Source organism: Cnephaeus nilssonii (assembly GCF_951640355.1).
Source record: "Cnephaeus nilssonii genome assembly, chromosome: X".
In the NCBI taxonomy this organism is placed as follows: Eukaryota; Metazoa; Chordata; class Mammalia; order Chiroptera; family Vespertilionidae; genus Cnephaeus; species Cnephaeus nilssonii.
This window is the reverse complement of record NC_137071.1, coordinates 68,056,245-68,081,151: the sequence shown is the minus strand read 5'-3', so window position 1 is coordinate 68,081,151 and position 24,907 is coordinate 68,056,245. Positions and strand designations below refer to the sequence as shown.

The window sequence follows — 24,907 nt, the reverse complement described above, 5'->3', positions numbered from 1 at the left end:
CTGGTGAAAGAAATAGACTTACAAGTCCAGGAAGCATGGAAAGTCCTAAACAAGATGAACACAAAGAGACCCACACCAAGACACATTATAATTACATTGTTAAATGTTAAAGAGAGAATTTTGAAAGCAGCAAGAGAAAAATAACAAGTTACTTTCAAAGAAATGCCCATAAGACTATCAGCTAACTTTCAACAGAAATTTTGCAGGCCAGAAGGGAGTGGCACAATGTATTCAACACGATGAAAGGACAAAACCTACAACCAAGAATAATCTACCCAGCAAGGTTATCATTCACAATTGAAGGAAAGATGAAAATTTTCCCAAACAAGCAAAAGCTAAAGGAGTTCATCACCACTAAACTGACATTACAGAAAATATTAAAGGGAATTCTTTAAGTGGAAAAGAAAGCCCAAACTAGAAATTCTATATAATAAAAGCATAATATGCAAATCAACTGAACAGCGGAACAACTGGTCGCTATGATGCACACTGACCACCAGAGGGCAGATGCTCAATGCAGGAGCTGCCCTCTGGTGGTCACTGTGCTCCCACAGGGGTAACACCACTCAGTCAGAATCTGGGCTCATGGCTGGTGAGCCCAGCGGCGGTGGCGGTAGCCTCTCTTGCCTCTGCTGCTGCAGGAGGACATCCCCCAAGGGGTCCTGGATTGCAAGAGGGCTCAGGCCAGGCTGAAGGACTGCCCCCACTGCACGAATCTCATACACCGGGCCTCTAGTAAGGAAATAAATGAAAGAAAAAAAATCTCACTAGGAAAGATAATTTCCAATAGCCAAAATATGGAAGAAACCTACATGTTCATCAGTAGATGAATGGATAAAGAAGAAGTTAATATATATGTGTATACACACAAACATACAACTCAGACACACTGGAATATTTACTCAGTCATGAAAAGGAATGAAATCTTGCCACTTGTGACAACATGAATAGACCTAGAGGATATTATGCTAAGTGAAATAAGTCAGAGAAAAACAAATACTATATCATTTAACTTTTGTGTGGGATCTACAAAACTAAACAAATGAACAAACAAAACAGATTCATAGATACAAAAAACCTGATAGTTGCCTGAGGGTTGGGTGGTGGGGTATGGGCAAAAGGTGAAGGGATTACTAAGAGATACAAACTTATAAAAAAGTCACAGGGATGTAAAGTACAGCATAGGGAATACAATCAATAATATCACAATAACTTTTTATGGTGATATAGTTAGTGGACTTTTTGTGGTGATCACTTTGTAAGGTGAATAAATGTGAAATCTAACTATGTTATACACCTGAAACTAATATTATAGTGTATAACAATTATACTTTAATTAAAAAGATTTTACATTCTAGAAGAAAAATTATACATGAAGCCAATGTTTTGTTTACTCTCTTTTTTTTTTATTGATTTCAGAGAGGGAGAGGGAGAGAGAGATAGAAACATCAATGATGAAAGAAAATCATTGATTGGCTGCCTCCTGCACGCCCCCCAGTGGGGATCGAGCCCACAACCCAGGCATGTGCCCTTGACCAGAATTGAACCCAGGCCCCCTCAGTCCGCAGGCCGACACTCTATCCACTGAGCCAAACCAGCCAGGGCTACTCTCTTTAAAACAGTGCTATAAAATACCCAAGGTTGTTTATACTTAACTTCAGAGAGAAGTACCCCATGCCATAAAAATTAACAATCTGAATTTGGAACAAAGTAACTGAGAACTGGGGCTGGGACATTACCAGATCTTGTCCAGGAGCTTGTTCATTTCCTTGAACAAAAAGAAGGGAAAACCCACTATAGAGCAGCTTTGTTCCTCCAGGACAGGAAAGAATTGCTGTGGTTTGACTATACCGGTTGAAAATAAAACCTCTCATCATTGTGCTGGTTGCAAGGTAGTCTGGTGTCGCCAGGTTTCCCCTTAAAACCTGCAGTCCATCTAATACAGATGGCCCTTCAAGAAAACATGTTATACATGTTGCAACACAAACAACCTCAAACTTGTTGTTTCAAAGTACTAATTTAAATGTTTGTGTATACTGGTAAGCCCCAAATATAGAAAGGAGTCACAAAGAATAGTGGCTTTAAAAATGACCAAACAATATTATTAAATGCTTACTAATGTAAAAAACAAAACAACAAAAAAACACCACACAAAACCGACAGTCAGTTAGTGAATGAATTTAGGATTTACTTATCTAGAAGACTTTGAAGAGCTGGGATAACCCCAGGATAGGAAAGGAAAACCTACCACCAACCCACTGCCCAGGACCTCTCCTCAGTCCCTACGTAGCTTCTTATGCTCCTCCAGTGCTACTTAAAACAGAGACTTGCTTAGGGAAACTATTATGCAGCCCTAAAAAGGTTCCTGGAAATATCCCAAGATTGGTGAACCTCACCTACCTCAGAGTCCTGTCCCTAGAATTATGGGAAACAATTTCCTCCTTTTATTAGACCCTGGTTTCAGCCAACTAGGGGAGCTTTTCCTTTGACCTCAACCATGCCCTGGCTCAAGTTTACTCGCATACATCCCTTTGTTCCCGACGCTGGGTCAGCTCCTGATTGCTCAGTAGGTAGTCATCGATGAATGTGAAGATTTCCTCCGGGGTGACAGGTTCCATGTAGCGTTCCCGGTCAATTCCCTGCTTGTCAATCAACACCATATTGAAGTAGGAGCGAGTGAGGTGCTGGAATTGCCTAGAGAGAGGAGTTCAGGGAGGTGTGAGATCTTGTCTGGGCTTCATTCCACCAGGCTCTATTACCCTCTGACCTTTTGTAGCTCCACTGATGGACTAATTCCTTCCCCAACTGAGCCCTTGTCCCCATTCTCTCCACTACCTATCTCAAAACCCTTTGTTTTTCTCTGCTCTGACCCTGCACTTCTGATCTTGTATGTCTGGCTCTGCTAAGCTGTCCCTTCCTCACCGTGGATAGAGCAGCTACATTATTACTAGGTGATGTTTCCCTCATATAGCAATGTGGGATGCATAGAATAAGTTCAAGGAGCACCAGTCACATGCACTATGATATGACTAGTGTTTTCTAGAATTGAGCTGGGCATACTTGCACAACCATACATGATAGCTCATAGGTAGATCAATTCACCTGATCAACTCTTCCATCTGTAGCTGCAAGTCTACAGTCTCCTTCCTCTGAGTGTTTCTCAGTCTCTCCCCTACCTGGGACTGAATCTTTCTGTCCCTACTGAGAATGAGACCTAGAGGCAGGTAGTGTATCTAGAAAAGAGAGCAGTGGTGGCTTTATTAGCTCTGAGTATATGTGGAGGCATTGGAAGGGTGATAATGGATAGATAATGAGAAAAGTCAACTTCTACCGCCTGTCACCAATAGTTTGTTCTTCCCCCAAGGACAGATAGATATGATTCAGATTTCACTGCCTATTGGAGACTGAAGGTAAAGAGATGAGGACATGAGGCAACAGGATCAGAGGCCTATCTGAGTCATGTTTGGGTCTGTGACTCAGCTCTGGCTGTACTTCAGAGTCAGGGGACATGCCTTATTGAAAAAAAAAAAAAAAGGACAGTCCTGAGATGGTTTGGGATGGGGCCTGGTCCTCTGTATTTTAAGCCCCCCTCCATTTGATTCTGATTCTGGCCACTCTCTGATCTTAATTAATGTACCCAAAGAGTTCAAACATGGTAGTGCCCCAAGAGAGTAGTATAGTTGATTCTCTCACACCCTCCTGTTGCCAGTGTTTCACCTAGGGTTTCTGCCCACCCCTTCCCTGTGGCCCTTCAGCCTGGACCTGAGCTCCTCGATGATGTTGGCTGACAGCTGTTGCTCCCTGATGCGCCCCACCTCCTGAGGTGGCTGCCCCACCAGCTCGATGATGGTCACATGCCGCAGGTCCAGTCCACAGGTGGATTGCTGGGAGAGGAGAGAAGGTTTTATGGAATAGGGTCTCAGACTCAAACCTAAGACTACTTAGCTGATTCTTCCAGGGACCACAGTGAGGCAGTATGGGAAAGGAGGGCCTTCTCTCCCAACCATCACATGATGGAGTCTACAACCTCTTCCCTCTGTCATTCCTGATTTACTTGCCCTAACAGTGTTTTCTTTATTCTAATGAAGTGCATGAAGCTGGTTATAACACGTGGGGTAGAAAAGAGAAATATAATTTATAAATTGCAGGAACACAATCCCTACTTCCTTCATTTTTTATAGGTTTTAAACTATGTAGGTTCTTTTTTTAAATTGAGATACTAATTGACATATAATATTAATTTCAAGTATACCACATAATTATTCAATATTTGTATACATTATGAAATGATCACCACAAGAAGTCTAGTTAACATCTATCACCATACATAGTTATAATTTTTTTCATGTGATAAAAATTGTTAAGATCTACTCTCTTTGCAACTTTAAAATATACAATGCAGTGTTAATAACTATAGTCACCATAACTTATTTATATTACAATTGGAAGCTACATAGGTTCTTAATAGATAGCTATTGTGATATGATAATAATGTCTATAAAGAATACACATACCTAATGCTTTGCAGGCATAATCTAATTTAGTCCTCATAATACCCCTAACAAGGCAGGTGATATTCTTATTCTGTAGAGTAAAAAAGTAGCTTGTTCAAACTTGCATGACAGTAAAATTCTAAGCCAAGATTTAAACTTAGGGCTGCTACTGCCTACCCAAGTGTGTGCTCCTTACCACTAGGCTACAATTTCGGTCTTCAGGATTTCTCAGAAATAGTGCCAGTGTTCTCATTACCCTTTGTTGCCTTTCTCATACCAGGCAGTACACCCTATAATTCTACCCTGGCTCTTTATCCTGCATTGTCTTGTAGGGTTAACTCTGAGCCAGTTACCTGGGGTGAGGTTTAAAGCCTCAGTGAACACTCCCTGATGCCCAACCCCTTGTCTAATCTTTGGGCTACTCCTCTAGTCCTGACTTTCAGAGTCACTGTCCTCATTGGCTGGTTCCAGTTCTTGTTCTTGCTTTCTGTTCAAGCTGAGGTATTGCCTTTGTTTGCCTTTTTTTTTTTTTCCGGATCCCTGGAGGAACTTGGTCCTTATTGGTCTAGATACCCAGGGTCATGCTTTTTATAAAGCTGCTTCCATCATGGGCCTCTTGGCAGCTTGTAAGATTCAACCTTTAGAAAACACCTTTGCAGCTTCTTAGAGCTGGTTCTCTTAGTCTTGTCATCATACCCTGAGTTCTCTTCAAGAACCTAGTCTATTTTCTTTATAAATCCCAATGTTCATATCTATTCTGTCCTATTCACCTTTCCTTCCACATAAGTGCCTTTGGTTAGGTATCTCATAGTGTGTTAAAAATCATTGTGCAAGTCCCTCATTTTACTTTGAGATATCACAATACTTGTCTTTCTCTCCTGTTACAAGTATTGGTTAAGAGCACAGATCCTCGAGTCAGACTGAGTTCAATCCTGGCCCAGTCACTTACTATCTAGTGATCTTGGGCAAATCTTTAACTTCTCTATGCCTCAGTTTCCTTACCTTTAAAATGAGGATAGTAATAGTATCTCTCTTAAGGGTTGTTTTGACAATTAAATGAATATATGTAAAACATATACTTCTATACCTGGTACCTATCTAGCACCTACCATATAAATATTTGTTAATGCTATTATTCCTTGAAAACATAAACATAATTTCATCCCAACATTTACATTTAATCATACTTATTTTACAAGTCTCTCTACAGCGCTCTACTACACTCCCTTCCTACCCTTACCAAGCCCCCTGTAAGTCACACCCACCATTCCAGGGTCCTCACTGCCTTTTTGGTAAAAACATAGACGTTTTTACTAGTAAAGTGTGATAAATTTGTCTAGAGTAAAACTGATTAAATGTCCATAAAGAGTTTGAGGAAATAGAGTTTGTGCTGTAGAAAAAGCAACCCTTTGATTTGGAAGAGGTAAGGGAATAATGGGGTGGGGTTAGAGGGTATATAAAGGAGCTAAACTTGCATTAGGGGATTAGGTCTCACCTGTAGCATAGAGATCTGCATTTTGTAATATCGGTTGGAGGGATCAGGAGCTGAGATGATGAGGAGGCGTTGTTTCTCATAGAACTGATCCAGAAGGCCAGTAGCCGAGTTGACATTAACATTAATCTTCATAGCTAGGGAAGAAGCAGATGGCCAGTCAGAGTATGGCCTTCTCCTTCACCCCAGCATGGGTAATACTATCTTGAGGAATTCCAGTCTTTCAGGATAACCCTTTTTGGTTGTTTCTCCCTTTCCTTGGGGGAAATCCTGAAAGAATACCTGGAAATTTTAAACCCTTCATCTTGGAGTAGGACTATTCGGAAGGATAACACTGGCCCTTAAAATAAACACATTTTAGAACACCCTCCCATTCCCCTATCACACACTTTACTATTGAACCCCTGTGCTATACACATTTTAAGATCCTTCAAAGTAGCCCTGATCAATACATTCACTCTCCTCATTCCCTGGTTTCACTCACGAGCACAGATGGGTGGTGATCCTGACCACTGGCGGCTGGACTGGCAGACCCGGGAGGGAGTCCCTTGGCGCTCATAACCTCCATCACAGTGATATTCACAGGTGGCACCATAGTTGTCCCCCGCTGAGGTGCAGGTGAGGTAGCCATGCTGTGGTGGTTTCAGCGTTGGGCAGCGTCTCACTGTTAGTGAGGAGTTCAAGTTAGGGGCTATGGTATCTCTTTTAAGAAAAAAAAAGGTTAAGCAGGTGCCCATGCTAGGTTTTCTAGATCAGGAGACCTAGGATGATCAGAATGAATGACTTCTTCATATTTCCAATGGCTGAGGATAGAGGCTGAATTTTCTTAAGGAATTAAATATGAAATGTAGACAAATGTGTTCAAAAAATCTGGAAGAACAAGTGAATATACATATTGTCATCATTCTGTAAAATAAATATTGCCATTTTTGTTTTCAGATTCTGTGGACACCCTATGTAAGGATGACCACCTTATAAAATTACTTTTAATATTAAAAATAAATAGAAAAAGACTTAAATACCCATAAGTGGGAGAAATATTAAGCAAATTATATTCTTTTTAAAAAAATACATTTTATTGATTTTTTACAGAGAGGAAGGAAGAGGGATAGAGAATTAGAAATATTGATGAGAGAGAAACATCGATTCAGTTGCCTCCTGCACACCTCCTACTGGGGATGTACCCACAACTAAGGTACATGCTCTTGACCAGAATCGAACCTGGGACCCTTCAATCCACAGGCCAACACTCTATCCACTGAGCCAAACTGGCTAGGGCAACAAATTATATTTTTAGAGGTAGATTATTATGGTGTCATTAAAATATTTCTGAAGAATTTTTGAAGAACATGGAAAATTATTATAATGAAAAGGGTGATCTAAGATTGGATATAAAGTATGATCTCAACTATATGTTTTTTAAAATATCTTATATAATAAAGAGGTAATATGCAAATTGGCCGTCACACCCTTGCACAAGATGGTCGCCCCCATTGGTCACAAGATGGCCACCCCCATGTGGTCACAATATGGCTGCCACAAGATGGCTGGCAGGGGAGGGCAGTTGAGGGGGACCGGGCCTGCAGGGGAGGGCAGTTAGGGGCAACCGGGCCTGCAGGGGAAAGCAGTTGGGGGTGACCGGGCCGGCAGGGGAGCAGTTAGGTGTTGATCAGTCTGGCAGGGGATTGGTTAGGGGATGATCAGGCTGGGAGGCAGAAGCAGTTAGAGGCAATCAGGCAGGCAGACAGGTGAGCGGTTGGGACCAGCAGTCTGGATTGTGAGGGGGATGTCCAACTGCCAGATCCCTGTGGGATCGGTCCTAAACCAGCAGTTGGACATCCCCCGAGGGGTCCCAGATTGGAGAGGGTACAGGCTGGGCTGAGGGACACCCCTCCCCAGTGTATGAATTTCATGCACTGGGCCTCTAGTCTTATAAAATAATAGACAAACATGTAAATTGATCATACCTCCGCTACGCCCACAGCCATAATCAGAGTGAGTATGCAAATTAACCCAACAAAGATGGCGGTTAATTTGCATACGTACGTGGGTCCCGGGAACATCCTTGGCACCCAGGTCATTCTGAGCCAGCCATCAGAGGGGCGGGGGCCCCCTACCCAAGCCTAAAGCCTTGGGCTGAAGCTTTAGGTTTGGGCAGGGGCCAAGCCATGGATTTGAGGGGCAGGGGGCCCCCTGCTCAAGTCTAAAGCCTCGGGCCGAGCTGGCAATCAGAGGGGCAGGGGCCGAGCAAGCAATCGGAGGGGTGGGGGCCCCCTGCCCAAGCCTAAAGCTTCAGGCCAAGGCTTTAGGCTTGGGCAGGGGCCAAGCAGGCAATGGGAGGGGCAGGGGCCGAGCCTGCAATCGGAGGGAAGGGGAAAAAATCAATGGAAATATATCCTCAGGTGAGGATAAGAAAGAAAGAAAGAAAGAAAGAAAGAAAGAAAGAAAGAAAGAAAGAAAGAAAGAAAGAAATGTCATATCCTATGAAAGACACATCTTGAAAATGCCTAAAGAAAATTATCATTTTTTTCATGGTGAAGGGACTGAAGTCTGTGTTGATGAAAATACCTTGGCGCCTGTGGTGACTGGCAGTGGCTGCAGCAGCAGGGTGATGGGGCTGGCACTTTCCCCTGATTAGCCTGGTCGCCTCCCACAAAGGGAGGCCAGAATGCAACTTAGGCCCGCTTCCAATGGGGCGCATGCCTAAGCAGTCAGTAGGACATCCCCTGAGGGCTCCCAGTATGTGTGAGGGGGCAGGCTGGGCTGAGGGACCCCTCCCCAGTGCACAAATTTTGTGCACCAGGCCCCTAGTGTGTAGATAAAAGACTAGAAAGAAAATACTAAAAGGTTGCTTCTGGACAATGGGGTAATATATTTTTTTCCTTTGTATATTTCTCTATTTCCCACATGTTCAAAACTGAGTATAAATTATCCTATCTAATAAAAGGGTAATATGCAAATTAACCATCACTCCATCACAAAGATGGTGGTGCCCATAGCCACAAGATGGTGGTGCCCAGTCCTCTCATCCCTGCCGGAGTCCCCCAGTCCCAGGGGGGTGGCCACTGAGAGTGGGCAGCATGAGCGGCCTGGCAGAATGCTTGCTTCATCGCCGCAGCGACGAGGCAAGTGTTCCGCGCCCGGCCTCGGATGGGCCTCTGGGACGCGGAGAGACTCTGGGCAGCGGGTGTGGAGCAGCCAGGCCCCACAGAGAGCTACTGGTGCACGGATTTGTACACAGAGCTACTAGTATTTATAATAAAAAAGCAAAACAACACTAAACAAAGGGGTAGAATCAGGCATGCAACACCACCAATTTCAGCAAAGGTGAAAGACTGAGGATGCAGGCTGATTAGATTTGATGATTAGAATGCCAAGAAAAGAGATACAGAATATCTTTGTGAATTTTATCTAGATTTAGGAGAATGAGAAAATCCTGTTGGGGGCTCAGGGTTTCTGAAATGTGTATATGCACAATATCATGAAGACTTCCTGAATAACCCTTTTTAGTGAACTTGTTTTTCCCCTCTCCCATGAGTGTCTGTTTCAGGCATAGCAAAGAGAGGGTTGTGGTGAGCATCTACAGGGTCAAGGCAGAGCAGGAATAATGAACAATGTGAAAATGGAAGACTTCTTTTGGACGGACCTTGTACTTTCACAATGAACTTGCAGCTGGCCCGGTTGTAGGCTCGGTCATAGGCAGTGTAACGAATCACATGCTCTCCTTCGGGAAAGTGAGAACCAGGCTCAGGGCCCCGAAGTGTCACCCTACATGGGATAGAGTGAAATAATCACTAAGGAAAGAGACTTTTAGGATCAGGGGCATATCATCACAGTAGTCTCAGCCTGAGAGCCTGGGAGAAGCTGCTGGGAGGCATAAGGGGCATCTGTTACTCACCTGGTGATGGTACCATCAGCAGAATCTTTCACCAAAGGTGGGTCCCAGTATACTCGAGCAGTCAGTTTTTCCGGCTCTGCCATTTTTTCACGTGAGTGGGGACAACGGATCTTGGGGGGATCTATGTCTGCCAAGGTCAGAAATCAGGTGCTGACTCATGGGCCCCCTGCCTTCCCTGAAGGGAACCCATAGAAGTAATATCGCACCACTGGGTAGGTATAAGATACACTATTCAAGATGCTTAATGAAATTGGGGGGAAGACCCCAGTAGCAGGGGAAGTGATAACTTCTTTAAGGGTGTGTCCAGAGTGCCATCCTCATAGCAAGCAGAAAAGCCTTCTGCTGTAAGGATTCCACATCCTTTGTGGACACAATACCAGGGTGACTCTTTGCAGCAGGACAACTGGGAGCAAACCACCATTTACCTACACATACAGGCTCGCCTCCACTCCATTGACCATCTTCCATACAGATTCGACTGCGGTCACCTTCCAGATGGTAGCCACTGGAACAGCTGTAGTCACAACGGGAGTCAAGAAGCGCCCCATTTGTGCAGGTGTAGGTGCCACTCGTAATGAATGGCAATGTGCGGCATCTTATCTCTAAGAGAAAACCAAGTAGAAAGCTTAGTGGCCTATGGGACTATCTGGAGGTGATGCCTGGGCATCTAGCACAGGAAGAACCATATCAGAGATAGCATAAAATACAGAAAATCTTACCCCAAACTGCCCTTAAATTTTTGTGCCTAATTGGCTCTTTTTACTAATTGCTTCCTTATTTTTAGACTATAAGGTACAATAGTGCTGGGGATGAGTGTTTCTCAAAGAAGTAAATTACTTGTCCAAGTGCATGGACTTGAGAACCACACCTGAGTTTAGATCCAAGCTCTACCCATTACAAGCTCTCTGACTTGAAGTTACCTCATCTCTCTGAGTCTCAGTGTTTTCACCACTAAAATGTGGATACTTCAGCCTGGCTGGTGTGGCTCAGTGGTTGAGCTTTGACCTATGAACCAGGAGGTCAGTTCTATTCCCAGTCAGGGTACATGCCTGGGTTGCGGGCTTAACCCCTAGTAGTGTGTGTGCAGGAGGCAGCCAATCAATGATTCTCTCACATCATTGATGTTTTTATCTCTCTAGCTCTCCTCTCCCTTCCTCTCCGAAATCAATAAAATATACATATTTTTTTTAAATGGAGATACTTCATAGAACTTCATAAAAGGGATAATGCATATACACATCTGGGCTCATTTAGGGCCTCAGCTGCTATTCATTTTTACCTCTTGTTCCTCAAATGTTAGATATCCTTGAGCAAATTCAAAGCTCCTTTTTGAATACTAGAGGCCCAGTGCATGAAATTCTTGCATGGGTAGGGTCATGAGGCCTGGCCAGTGATCAGGGCTGATCGGGGCCTTCTGGCTGCCAGCCAGGGCCTTCCTTCCCTGGCTGCTGGCTGCCAGCTGGGGCCTCCCTTCCCCAGCTTCTGGCTGTCAGCCAGGGCCTTCCTTCATTCCACACCGCCCCCTGGTGGTCAGTGCACATCATAGTGAGCCATCAAACTCCTGGTCTCCAGGTCGAACTCCCAAGGGGACAATTTGCATATTAGGCTTTTATCTATATAGTGCTTGTGTTGCCACAAGCACTCCTCAGCTGAGTCTCACACGTGAAAGTAGGTTGGCCCTCTCACCGGGTGAGAATACAGGTCAGGCCAGTGCCTGGAGGGCCAACTTTGGCTAAAGGGGAATCCATATGCTTTAGATACCACCTGTGCCAGAAGTGGAGACTGCTACCATGAGTTGATTGTGAGCCTATGCTTACCAAAGTCTAGCTTGAGATACCTGATACTTGAAACAAGCCACACATTCCTTTATATTTCTAAGTTCTAACCCTGCTTAAATTCAATTACTGGAGCTTTCCATAAAGACTCTATAAGCTATGTTCATTTTGCTTCTTGGTCAAACCAGACTTGAAGATTATTGTCTTTTATGATTTTTAGTATCCTGCATGCAAAAATTACTTCCTTGAAATCAGGGCCAAGAAAAAAAGTTTGTCTTTGCAGATGAATTTGTTTTCTTAGTATTATATGACAGTGAAAATGATACATCCAAAGTGTTTGCCCTTTTTTCACTTATGAGAAAGGGCAAAGTCAGATTCACTCTTCAAATATAGTAATTAAGTCATTCTAGGCACCTGGAAATATGTATATCTCCTTTCTTTTAACTGGTTTTATGTTCATTTATAGACATATTATTTCATTTTGTGAGACTAATTCTAATTAATTTTGGAAACAATGACATCCAAGTCTTAAAAAAAATTAATTACAGTCATCTAAAGGGGTGTAGTGGTGTCCTTATTTCTGACTATAAAACTTTTCTCCTCCACAACATCTTTTCTGACTAACCCAATATCTCTCTAAATGCTCAGCACTCTGTGTCTGGTCACACTGCCTTCATGTGCACATATTTGTGTTTCTATTCATTAGTCATAAGCTGCCTGGGAGGAATTGAGAATTGAGTAAGCTCCTGAAACAACCAATACATGGCCCTGCACACATGGGTGTCTTACAAATGGCATTCAGAGATAGACATATAGACAGACAAAGCTCAGCTGCTAAAAAAAAAAAAAAAAAAAAAAGGTAGCCTGTAGAGCTGGAATAAGATAGAGATTTGGGAGCTGAGAGGGACATGGTTTGGAATGTGTGTGTATTAGCACTCGTACATACTAGCCTAAGGATTGTTTGTGGCTTTCCGAAGAAAATGAAGAATAACAGATGTCTCATAGCTTCACTGCCAAGGTCTCCTAAGGCCTTAGGCCAGGAAGTATAGCAGTGTGGGAAAGAGTCTGAGATCACACATCCTTGAGAGTGCCAAAAGAAGGCATAGGTCCACATAAGCCCCAGGTCCAAGTCTTACATGCACCCCTTGGCCTCCCAAGCCAGAAGAGCTGGTTGCTATTTAAATGCTCATATTAATTGGTCAATAAACACAGGGAGAGAAAACAAGCTAAAATGTTAGGATGGAGAAAGGCCATTTTGGGTGCCTGTGAAAAATTCCTAATTTTCACTTGACAGAAGGCATAGTAACACCTCCAGGCATATACACTCAGTGGCTGGATGGCTGGCCTCTCTCATATATACACATCAGCATCTGCACCACTTACGTCTGCAATAGGCAGTTCCAGACCAGCGGCGGCTTGGCAAGCATTGCACCGACCTTCGTCCGATCAGTCGAAAGCCCCGGTCACAGGAGAGCTCACAACGAGTGCCCAAGCTGCTGTGATAATTCTCTCCCCTTGGTGAATAGCATGTGGCTTCTCCGTCTTGGATATTTAATGTATAACACCATCGGGGGACTGTAACAATAGAAGAAAAGTAAGCTGAAGTACAATAATTAAGACAGTGTATTGGTGAAAGGACAGACACATAGATCAATGGAACAGCAAATAGACCCACACAAGTATGTTGAAATAATTTTTGACAAAGATTCAAAAGCAATTCAACGGAGGGAAGATAGCCATTCAAACAAGTGTTGCTGGAGTAATATTGAACTTCTATAGATAAGGAGGAGAAGGAGGAGGAGAAGAAGGGAAAAGAACCTCAATCTAAGTCTCATACCCTATATAAAAAATAATTCAAAATGGATCATGAATTTAAATCTAAAAAGTAAAATTATAAAATGTAAAAAAAAAAAAACAGGGCAAAATCTCTGGGATCTAGAGCTAAGAGGTCTTAGACATGCAAGAGCACAATTAATACAAGAAAAAAAGACAATAAATTAAACCTTGTCAAAATTAAAAACTTTTATATTATGAAAAGCATTGTTAATAGATGAAAGACAAACCACAAACTTGGAGAAAATATCTGCAAACCACACATTCAACTAAGGACTGGTATCTAGAATATATAAAGAACTCTCAAAACTCAAAAGGAAAAAAGCAAACAATTCAGTTAGAGCATGGACAAAAGACATGAACAGATATATCACTGAAGAGGATATACTGATGGAAAATAAGCACATGAAAAGATAGTCAGCATTATAAGTCACTAGAGAAATGCAAATTAAAACCACAGCAAGATACCATTATGTGCCCATTAGGATATCTAAACTTAAAAGAAAAAAACAAAACAAAACTGGCAAAACCAAGTGTTGGTGAGGATGGAGAGAAACTGGAACTCTTACACATTCCTGGGGGTAATACAAAATGAGACAGCCACTTTGAAAAATATTTTGGTAGTTTCTTATAAAAGTAAACATACACTTGCCATGCAACTTTGCAATCCCACTTTAGTTATGAAATGAAAACCTGTGTTCATACAAAATCCTGCATACAAATGTTTTAAAATACCTCTATTCAGAATGGCCAAAGCTGGCAAAAATTCAAATGTTCTGTGGGCAAATGGTTGAGGTCTGGGATAACCTCAAAGAGGCAGCCCTGGGCAAGTTCTTGATGTGATGAAGCTGTTTGGTATGGTGGTGGTGGTTACATGACTATGCACTTGTCAAAACTCATAGAACTCTGTACCAAAAAGAGTGAATTTCACAGTAGGTAAATTTAAAATAATTTTTTAAATGATACAAATATGGAAGCTAGAGAGAGGAAGGGAATGCAATATCAAACAAGGCTGCTTAAGAATGAAAGTCCAATCCCAGGTCAATACTGAGCACAAAAGGTAATAGGGCCATCTATAATAATAAAAGTGTAATATGCTAATTAGACCGGACAGCTGAACAACCTTCCAGACGTCCTTCCGGATGACCTTTCAGATGAAGCTGGGGCTGCGAGGGCCTAGCCCCTTGCATGAATTTCATGCACTGGGCCTCTAGTTAAATCATAAAAGCATCATAAAGTTGTCTCATTGGCTACACAATAGGAATGACTCTTCAGCAGGTTCAGATTTTAAAGGAGCACTTATAAACAGGCAGAGGGCCACCTGTCCAAGGATGCATACACAGTATGACATAGATCTGTTAGTCTCAAGTCAGGAAGGCTAAAGCCCCATGTGAGCTCATTCAATCCCCAAATCCTAAGGGACAAAAACAAGGGGGATTTGAATAAAAGTGCATTAGGAGTTAAAGGAAAAAATGGAAGGCTGGAGCCTCTGCTTGCAGGCAGCTAAAGAATGAAGACAGATGACAGTAAGAAAGTTATCATTCAAGCAACAACACGCTTGTGGCTTTCAGCATTAGTTTTGTGCCTGTGTCTGTGACACAAGGCTGCCATCTGGAGACACCATCTCCAAATTACATAAAGTTGGAAGCACTACAGTTGCAGAGCTGTTAATTATGTGATCACAACACATATCACAAAGACTTTATATGGGAGGCTGGGGCCTCAACAATCACTCCTGTCCTATTTCTCTCCAGCATTCTGTCAATAAAAATACACATCAAATTGTAAGAGATAGAATAAGCAAATTTAGTAAAAGGAAATATAGAGCTAAATAAGTTCAAATTTGTAGGTTCAGAGGAATCCTGGTATAAAGAAAACATGCTGGGAAGCTGGAAAAGAACAAAAACATTATCCCAATTTTCTTTTTCCACCCAGAATTATTTGAGGTATAATTGACAAAAAAACTGTATATGTCTAAGGTGTACAATGTAATTTTTTTAAATTACAGTTGACATTCAATATTATTTTATATTAGTTTAGATATGCAGCATAGTGGTTAGACATTTATATAATTTATTAAGTGATCCCCTTCATAAAAGTCTAGTACTCACCTGGCACCATACATGAACTATAGTCACCATGCTGCACATTAGATTCCCAAAAGGAAGAATGCAGCCTCTGGAAACTATAGCCTGGTAAGAGCGACAACACTGATAGCATAGTATTTAAATACAGGCTTATGAGCAGTTAAAAAAAGAAGTGCTGATCTCCAGGTGTCCTCAAGAACAAGTCATTCAAAACTGACCTCATTTCCTTTTTGGTTAGAGTCACCAGACTGGTAGAGCAGGGGAAATTAGTAGATACACTATGTGGAAGTCAGTGAGGCATATGACAGTGCCCTTCATGCCATTGATGTGGATGAGATACAGAAATACAGGAGAGATGACAGTACAGTTATGGAGATTCACAACTGGCTGAACAACTGTACCCAAAGAATGCTAATTATGGCATGGTGAAAATTTCTTGCAAGAAATGTGTTAGTTATTACTGAGTAGCTACTGTGCAGTAGGCACCATGCTTTATATTTTCACTTTACATCCATTATCTCAAATAGTTCTCCCAAAAGCTTTATCTTGCAGGTGAGAACTAACGTGCCCGCAGTCCCCAAGCAAGTAAGGAGCAGAGATTTTAACCCAAGCTTTGACTGGCTCTAAAACCAATATTTTTCTAACTCTATTATCTGCCACTGTAAGTATGCTAGGTTTTTATTTTGAAGTATACATTTACATTTTTGAATAGGTAATATAGCCACATGGTTCAAAATCCAAAAAGTATAAAATGTTACAGGGTAAAGGCTCTCTCCCACCCCTGTTCCAACACATACTGCCACTTGGTCCCCGCATAAAGAACCACTGTTAATAGTATATGCATATCAAGCAACTAAAGCAAGTATTACTACATATTCTTATTTTTTCCTTCTTTTTAACATTTAGAGTAGCGCAGTATGCTCACTGTTCCCACCAATGCTTTTCTAAAATAAACTTAAAATGTTTTAGAGACCTTCCCATATCACTACAAGCATGCACCTTACTTAAATGAAATAACATTTATAAAATACATAGCACAGTGACTGGCATATAAAGGTGTTTGTTTGGGGTCAAAGAGCTAGAAGGTGGAGTAGCAGGGCCTTGAGCTCAGGCCCACAGCCTCTGATCTATGCAACTATACACCTATCAATTTTCAGGGATAATAAAGGAAACAAAGTGCTTACAACAGGGTTAAAAGGGCCTTCTCTGTAATTATCTTCAGATAATGCTGGCAGAGTTACCGGCTTGCCCAGTGCTGAAATGATCCTCAGGGAAAGTGGAAGATATTACCTGGTCTAACTTTCTTTCTAGTATAGGAATAGTTATTCAGGACTTGTCACAGGCAGTCCTTCTGCCCCTCCTTAGAAGAGTCTTGTAGATTATGGAGCCTTTCCTAATTTGGTCTCACTCTATTATATTCAACTTTATTTTCTACTACTTCCTCCACATCCCATCTCCTCCAATCAGGCTGGTTTCTTCCTAGCTCCTTCCTCTACATAAGTGGGTTTGTTCATACCTCTATATCAGTGGCCATCTACTTGTCTGAATGCCCTCCCCTCCCCTTCCCAGTTCTCAAAATCCACCCATTATTCAAGATCTAGTCTAAATGTTATTTTTCATAACTCTTTCCCTGACTTCTTTTTCTTAACATCTGTTGCATTTACTGCTACCACATAGTTTCACACGTACTTGCTCTACATGTGCTAATTTTACTGCCTCCTCACTAATCCTTCCCCCAGCAGAATGTAAGCTCCTTGGTGGGTACAAGTTTTTGTATCATCCACAGGTTTACCTTGCACAGGACTAGGTTTAAAGGAGTACTCAGTCCATATTTAATGGCTAATAATAGATGGGCAACCTTAGTGCTAGAGAGGTAAGGTCAAACAACAAGTCTGTAACCAAGTTCATGACTGGAAATCATGGCCCCTAATTCACTGAGCTTCAGTTTTGGCACATATAAGCCAAGTTGGATGAGGATGCTTCAGGGAGGGCCTAGGCCTTAGGCTAGAAAAAACCTTTTCTGAGCCCGAGAAGGAGTGAGTATTACCTCGGTAGTCAAGGGCAGGGACCTGTGGGACCTCTTCAGCATATACTTCATTGTAGCTTTCATCTGGGTAGTAGCCTGAGCCTAGAATGAATAAGACAATATTAACATGACACATTGATTTCTCACTCAAGTCCTTCCGAATGGTTCCCCCTTTCAACTTGGTCTCTTACTGAGGGCAGGGCACTCCATATAGGGGTGGCAAGCCAGGTGGATATTTTGTGGGGAAAATTCTTCCTTGTAAAGCAGCAGAACTATTGTGGGTAAACCTCAATACTTTAGGTGCATAAAGGGGGAACTAATGGGGTGGGGGCTACTGGTAGCACTAAAAGCCTCCATTCAAAACAAAAATATCCAAATATATTGATCATCAATCAATCCCACCAGTCTGGGCTATAAATGACTCATTTCCTTGGTGAGTCACTAATAACTAAGCTCTGAGGTTGGACAGCTGTCACAGACAGGAGGAAAAAATAGAGCAGGAGTAAGGGTCTTTCCACTAGTGACAAGCCTGCTCACAGTCCTCAGAAGGATGTGATTCCTCAAGCTCCCACTAGCCCACAGGGCACCAGCCTTTTGCCACCTGGTTGCTATTGCTAAGGCTGGCATGCCAAGACAAAGAGAGAGGGCTCAAAGGGCAAGGGGAAATGAAAATAGTTTTATGTCCTGAGTGGTTTGTCCTGGTTTGGAGGAAAAAGCAAGCAGAGTCCTTTCTGGTTCCTCTAATCAGCAGGAGTTTGACAGGGAGCTGATGAGCTGGAGAATATTTCCAGTCCACCCCTATTCCGTTAAGTGGCCCAGTCTCTGGTACAGGCAGGTCTGCGGCTGTCTGGGAGACTAAACAGTGTGTTCCACTAGACGGCAGGAAATCAGTCATGAACACAAACTAATTGGAATACAACTTAGTACTTTCCGGAGTGAAGTTTCAGGAAGTGCTCCTTCCAGCTTCCCTGAGCCCTAATGCACGCACAGGAATACAGCAGCCAGCCATGCTGGAGTCAGAAGACAATTCCTCACTTCCAGGAAAGGTTGTGCTTCCAGGACAGGGCTGGGTTTTAGTTCTGGAGCCCTTTGGCCTGTGTAAACACTCAGACCACAAAGTGCCTGCCTCCTCTCTGGGAAGAAGCTCAGGGCCCCCTACACAAAAGGGTGGTGCAGATGGCTAGATGATGAAGGTCATCCATTCCCCACAGACTGGGGGTGGGGGGTATTGGGAAACCAGTCCAACTTGATGAACAAGGGAATGAATCAAATAGAAAATTTGCCTTATGAAATCATGTCCTCATTGGTTTGCCCTCATTCCAGAGGAAAGACTTCATTTTTTCTCTTTCCCTTGACTTTTTATATTTTTCCATTTCAGTTCTTGTGGCTTCCCTTTATTTCTCCCCAGGCTTGCTCTTGCTTTACCCACATGGGAGGTTTCTTCGTGGAGGGCAAAAAAACTCTCACCAGCTGTTTCAGTTTAGCATTAGCCTCAAAGCCTTACAGCTCCTGTAAATAGGAGGCCAGATGTGTGTGATTCCCTTTAGGGCCTAAACTTTAGGCCCTAAAGGATCAGTCCCCACACTCCTGTTCCAGAGCTTGCTTGTAAGAAAATGGCCAGCAGGGAGCAAGCCTCTGTTTACCAGAAGAGCAAACAGGAATGACAGAGGCTTTTGGCTGGATAACAACAATGACTGCTAACATCACTCATCACGTGTTCTGTGTTTAGCCCGTTACATGTATTATCTCATTATGCCATCCTAACATCTCAGTGAAATTGACACCCTTATTTCTCTCTAATGTATAGATGAGGAAATAGGTTCAGAGGAGTGAAGGAGTAGCTCAAGTTTCCCAGCTAGTAAAAAGTAGAGTGGACATTCTAGCCCAGGGATGTTTGACCCTCTCAATACCAAACTCAGACACCCCACTAAACATGGCAGTAGGGGAAAACTTTGAACAATGTCCAGCAGGGCTAAAAATCTGAAATCTTTTTTGCAATTCAGTTTTTTTACTCTGTGTGTGTGGGATGTAAAGCCAACAAGTATTTTACATCATTCTAGAATTACAGGGGATGTGGGAAAGCTGAGGGAAGACTCAGTCAGATAATTATAGTCTCCACCAGGGTGCAGAGGTAGCTGCACCAGTGCCAAGTTTGTTTTGTGATGGCAATCACCTTACTACTTTAACCCTTCCATTTTCCCTCTCTGCCTGTCTTTGGGTATTTTCTATGAATATTAGGATACTGAGATGAGATATAAGAAACTAGAAGGGCACCCTTTCTGCATTGTTTTATCTGCTTGTCCCTCTTCAGCCCTTTGGTAGAGAGATTTGGGCAGCATTCCTCAGTGGTTACTGTGAGGTCTATTACTGGGTTCCATAGTAAAGTCAGATGCTCTAAGCACTGCCTTTTACAAAGGTATGGTTGGAAAAGTAACTGATATTTGAAGACTATTTTCAGATCCACACTAATGTTTGGCTTATAATAGCAAATATGCTCTGACTTACTGAACTGCATAGATATGCCAATATACACTTCTAACCCACTGTTTGCTTTATTTATATTCTTAACCATTCCCAACCTCTGCTGATTATTCCTGGGTCCTTTTACTGATTGTCCCTGCTTTCCTTGTGCCATTCCCATTTGAGAAAAAAGCTATAGCTGGGAACAAAACCGTGCTGGATGCATATGGAGAAGTCAGTATGTATAGTGAATGCATGAATAAATGAATGGAACAAGCTCAGACAGCTGAGCTAGCAATTTGGAGAAAGATTATTGGAAATTTTCCAAATTTCTCTCATCATGTAGTCTCCTAAAAACAGAACAGGAAAGAATGAGTGGGTTTGCAGGGCTGTAAGAGATTTCCCAGCCTGGGCTCCTCAGAATGAGTGGTGACCTTGGTGATTCTTGTGCAAGTGGGAGTGCCACCTTTGCAAACAGCCCTTTGAGAACTTCAAATGGATCTAAGTTTTAAAATAAAACTGCCCTTTCCTCAAGACTCCAATAGCCCAGGCTTTCACCCTGATAAAGGTAAAGGCCTTTGTATTCCATGTGGTTTCTTACAGGTGTTCAAAATTGGGCTTTGAGGCATCTAATCTCCACTCCCTTAAGTCCTATGGTCTTTGGCTGGATTTTGGTGTTATGTACTTGAACTGAAGCTTTGGAAGGTTGGGGTGGATGGCTCCTTTAACTCCAAACAGTGTGTACTCTGCCAAGGGCTTGACTTGAATTTCTTCATCTCAATGACATCCCTTGTGTTTCACCCCCTACAAAGCTAGGTTAAGCCAAAGAGGACAAGAAGTTTGCATATTTGTTTGAAAGCTTCATGCAGCTGTTCCAGACAAACAGAGCTATTGCCAAAGTCCTCCACCAGGAACCCAGGGCATGTGGAAAATTTTAGCTGCAATGACTGTGGCTGTGATGGAAGCAGTTTGTTATTTACTCATCTCTGGATATTTTCCTAATTCCATTGGTTGGGCCTGTCTCCTTCCCCTACTCTCCCCCAGCCCTCCATGAGGGCAGACACTGCAGGCCACAGAATATTCTTAGCACTTGGAATGCCAGCTGGACCCAATCAAAAACCTCTGTCTGCCCCCTCATTATCCTTTCATCATTCTTCCTACTCTCCTTCCCCCTCTCCTCACTGAGTCTGTTCTCTTCAGCTCCCTATGTTTTCAGGGGCAAAGGATGAAACATTCAGGAATCCAGAACTGTCCATCCCTTCTGAAGTAAGGAACAAGCCAGAAGAAATTAGGGAATTCCTGTTTAAGAGAATGTGATTTGTATTGTCATTAAAAGCTTTAGCAGAAAAGGGCTTTAAAAATCTCATCCTATAAATACAGTCTGGGGTGAGAGTGAGGGGGAGGGAAAGAGAGAGGGAGAGAAGGAGGGAGGGAGGAAGCTAAGTGCAAAAGCAGGTGAAGCAGGTGAGATAAGGGACTCAAAAGCCATGTAGTTCAACCTTCTCATTTTTGTTAATCCTCACCCGAGTATATTTTTTCCATTAATTTTTTTTTAGAGAGAGTGGAAGGGAGGGGGAGAGACACACAGAAAGAAACATTGATGTGAGAGAGACACATCGATTAGTTGCCTCCCCCATGTGCCCCTACCAGGGCTGGGAATCAAGCCTGCAACCGAGGTACGTGCCCTTGACCGGAATCGAACCCAGGACTGTTCAGTCTATGGACCAGCACTTTATCATCCACTGAGCAAAATCCTCTAGGGCATAGCTTGTTTAAAATATCTTTTAGTTTGTCACAAAGTCTCCCTTAGTGGCCTATTACAATGTTTAACCATCTTTGTTGTTACGAATAGTTCTTGGTATCTAATTTAAGTATCTTTCATTGTAGTTTAACTCTTCCCTTCTCCAAGACTTAGTCCAGGCCCCACCTTCCTGGAGATAATGGGCCACAACTCCTAGAACTTACCTGCTAACCATGTTGGTGTCACTGCTGGAGCAAGGAAGAGCAGCAGAGAGAGAGCTCCTCTTTGAGTTATTTTACCGGCCATCCTTTTAAGGGGTAGGGATTGTTAGGGAGACAAGAATAGGAGTAGGTGGCCAGAAGTACCAGAACAAAGGAAAGTAACTTTCATAAATCAGCCATCAATGAACTTCCAAAAGTGAGAGGAAGCAGAAATGTGGGATCTGTGAGGAAGAAGAGAGATTTTTAAATTAATGAATGCCTATTTTATCACCCCCCTTTTGTAAGGATCTTCCACTTTGTAGAATAACAAGACTCTATTTGTTATTTATGGTCTTTTTCCTTCCCAGAAGAAGGCTATAAAAACAATCAATTTTCAATTGACCTTGGTGAGATCAGATGCAAATATTCCATGGTACAAGTTATAGTGAGGGACACTGAGGTAACAAAACCAGGAAAAGGCCAACATAAAGTCATATAGAATCAAGATGGAATCCTGTGATCTAAAGGCTGCCAGTTGATGGTTTTATCAATTTAGCTGGTATTTCCTTAACCACTAATCTGGGAAAGCATTAACCTGTATGGACTAAGCTTGAACACTAGAGTTATACAGATCTGAGTATGTATCCAATTCTGTCCCTCTAAGGTATGGGGATATGGGCAAATTCTTTAACTTCTCTGAGCCTCAGTTTCCTCATCTATAAAATGAGAATAATAATAGTATCTACCTTCTTTCCCAGCTTGTTAATTTTTTTTTTACTTTTTATTGAATTTATTGGGGTGACCCTGGTTAACAAAATTATACAGATTTCAAGTGCACAATTCTACAACATGTCATCTGTACACTATATTATGTGTTTACCACCCCAAGTCAAGTCTCCTTCCATCACCTTTTATTCCCTCTATACCCTCTTCTACCTCCCTCTCCTCCACCACTGGCAATCACCACACTGTTGTTCATATCTACCTTATAGAAAAATTTTCCCTGGAACATAGGGAATCAATCATTATATATTAGTTATTATTACCAACTTGATATTTGACAGGACTGGATGTCTCCTAACTTTAATTAGTAAATATACCCTACCTATGTTCTTAGCTTTGGTTTTTGAAGCTTAGCCGTTTGGTAGTGGCTTCTGGCTTTCAATTCAAGTCTAACCTTCTAGTTTTACCCACTGAGCCAGCAGGAAGTGAGGTTGAGAAGAACCTACTGAGATACGTGAGGAGAGGGTGAGCAAGCTCCAATTGCCCTCTCATTTCCTGTCCTGTTCTCACTCTGATGGGATTAGAATTTTGTGGTTCCCAGCAGACAAATACCTCATAAATGACAGTATTAAAACTTGCTGCCCATTGGTATAAACTGGCCACTGGACTTTTCAGTAAACACCCATTCACCCCACATACTTTCAATGAAATGCCATGGTTAGGGAAGGAGTCAGTCCCAGAAATTGAGAAACAAAAAGATGACAGATTCTGGCCAGAGTCTCCAAGGGACACAAGAAGTCCAGGAATGGCATGAATTCATTTTCCAATTTATTGCTACTTGACTTTAGACTTTGTCTAGACAGTGGCAAGGAAGCAGGATAGAGAAAAAGTGAGAGCAAGTGAGGGAGGCAGGGAAAGTGGAAAGATGTGAGAGAGAAACTAGAAAGAAAAGTAATCTGCCAGAGCTGAAGGAAAGAGATAAAATCAGAAAAAGGGAACCAAAGGAGAAAGAGGAGTTTAAAGAAATTCAGGAACATGAACAGCTAGATAAACTAATCCCTGAACCCGCCTCCCACATGCAGCCTCAATCCTATTTCTTAGTTCTGGAGCAAGAAGGGCTTTCCTTTCCAGACCCGATGCTCTGAGACTATGACTGCTTCCCTGCCCACCTCCTCCACAATTTCAGACTGAGAATTTGACTCACTGGAGTCAGCCATCCCTCTGCTGAGCATCAGGAAGGTGGTGGGAACCTGTATCTGCAGCCAGGTCACAGCTCAAATGAAAAACAGCATATGATCCAGTTTCATAAAAGAACTTCTTTCTTCCCCTCCATCCCCAGCCATGTTGCCCAAGTCATGCATCTTGTTACTCCCCATGGTTTTAAAGTGGGGGTAGTGTAGTATAGAGAGGTTAAGCAGCAGATCTTACCTGTTTTATGGGGTTTTGTGCTGTCTTTTTCTCTTTCTCCTTCCTTTCTGCTTCTCTCATCAGTTGAAAAAACTTCTAATTTAACATTCCTAGAACGAGTGGCTCCCAGTCTGTCCGGGCCTCCGGGATTCTGTTAAAACTGCCCAGATGTTAGGACATCCGCATCTGCCAAAAGTTTCCTTAAAGCTATATTAGCCCCAAGCTATAGCTATTTCTCCCTTAGAGAAGGGTTTTAGAGAGGTTGGAGAGAAGGAACACAAGGATTAGAGGAACTCAGTCTGCTGCAGAACAGGGGAAAGTGTGAATGGTGCTGGCCCCACGCCTGTGCTTATAGTAATGACTAACAGAGGCTGGCTAAAGGGCCTCCCTAGAGATGTGGCATACTGGAGATAGCGTCTTTTTATGACTCAGCATCACATCAAAGTTGAATGAAAAGGAATTTCTCAAATTTGAAGAAGAGCATAGCTGACTCTAACATTCCTTGGAAATTTCTCTGTAGTTCCTTAGTACTCCCTACTCCTAGTTGCCTTGCCATATACCAGGATTAGATACACTTTTAAACCCTAGCACTGATTACCTAACTTCTATGGACTTCAGTTTCTGATAAGATTATGTTGTTTACAAAAATTACCATGCACTTCTTGGCTGAAGAATAAAGACTGATTTCCTGTAATGAGTGGAGGGAAAGCATGCTTAGAGAGGCTTTAGCTGAAGGCTGTTTAAGTTAATCTAGATGTTCTGTGCATGGCAA

At 42.4% G+C, this 24,907-nt stretch overlaps 1 protein-coding gene across 2 annotated transcripts; it reads right to left on the bottom strand.

Moving 5' to 3' along the window:
• Positions 1 to 1,434: 1,434 nt before the first annotated feature.
• Positions 1,435 to 24,580, bottom strand: SRPX2 (sushi repeat containing protein X-linked 2). Of its 2 annotated transcripts, XM_079764380.1 has the most exons (12): positions 24,157 to 24,580; positions 23,933 to 24,001; positions 22,030 to 22,247; positions 17,626 to 17,706; positions 13,042 to 13,233; positions 10,309 to 10,485; positions 9,884 to 10,010; positions 9,632 to 9,753; positions 6,470 to 6,649; positions 5,989 to 6,122; positions 3,763 to 3,884; positions 1,435 to 2,694 (listed from the first exon to the last, which is right to left on the bottom strand). In XM_079764380.1, the coding sequence occupies exons 3-12, from the start codon at positions 22,109 to 22,111 to the stop codon at positions 2,514 to 2,516; spliced, it is 1,398 nt and encodes a 465-aa protein (XP_079620506.1). In that variant the 5' UTR covers positions 22,112 to 22,247; positions 23,933 to 24,001; positions 24,157 to 24,580; the 3' UTR covers positions 1,435 to 2,513. The 2 variants fall into 2 exon arrangements, with proteins under 2 accessions (XP_079620506.1, XP_079620505.1); XM_079764379.1 differs by lacking the exon at positions 23,933 to 24,001.
• Positions 24,581 to 24,907: the final 327 nt, after the last annotated feature.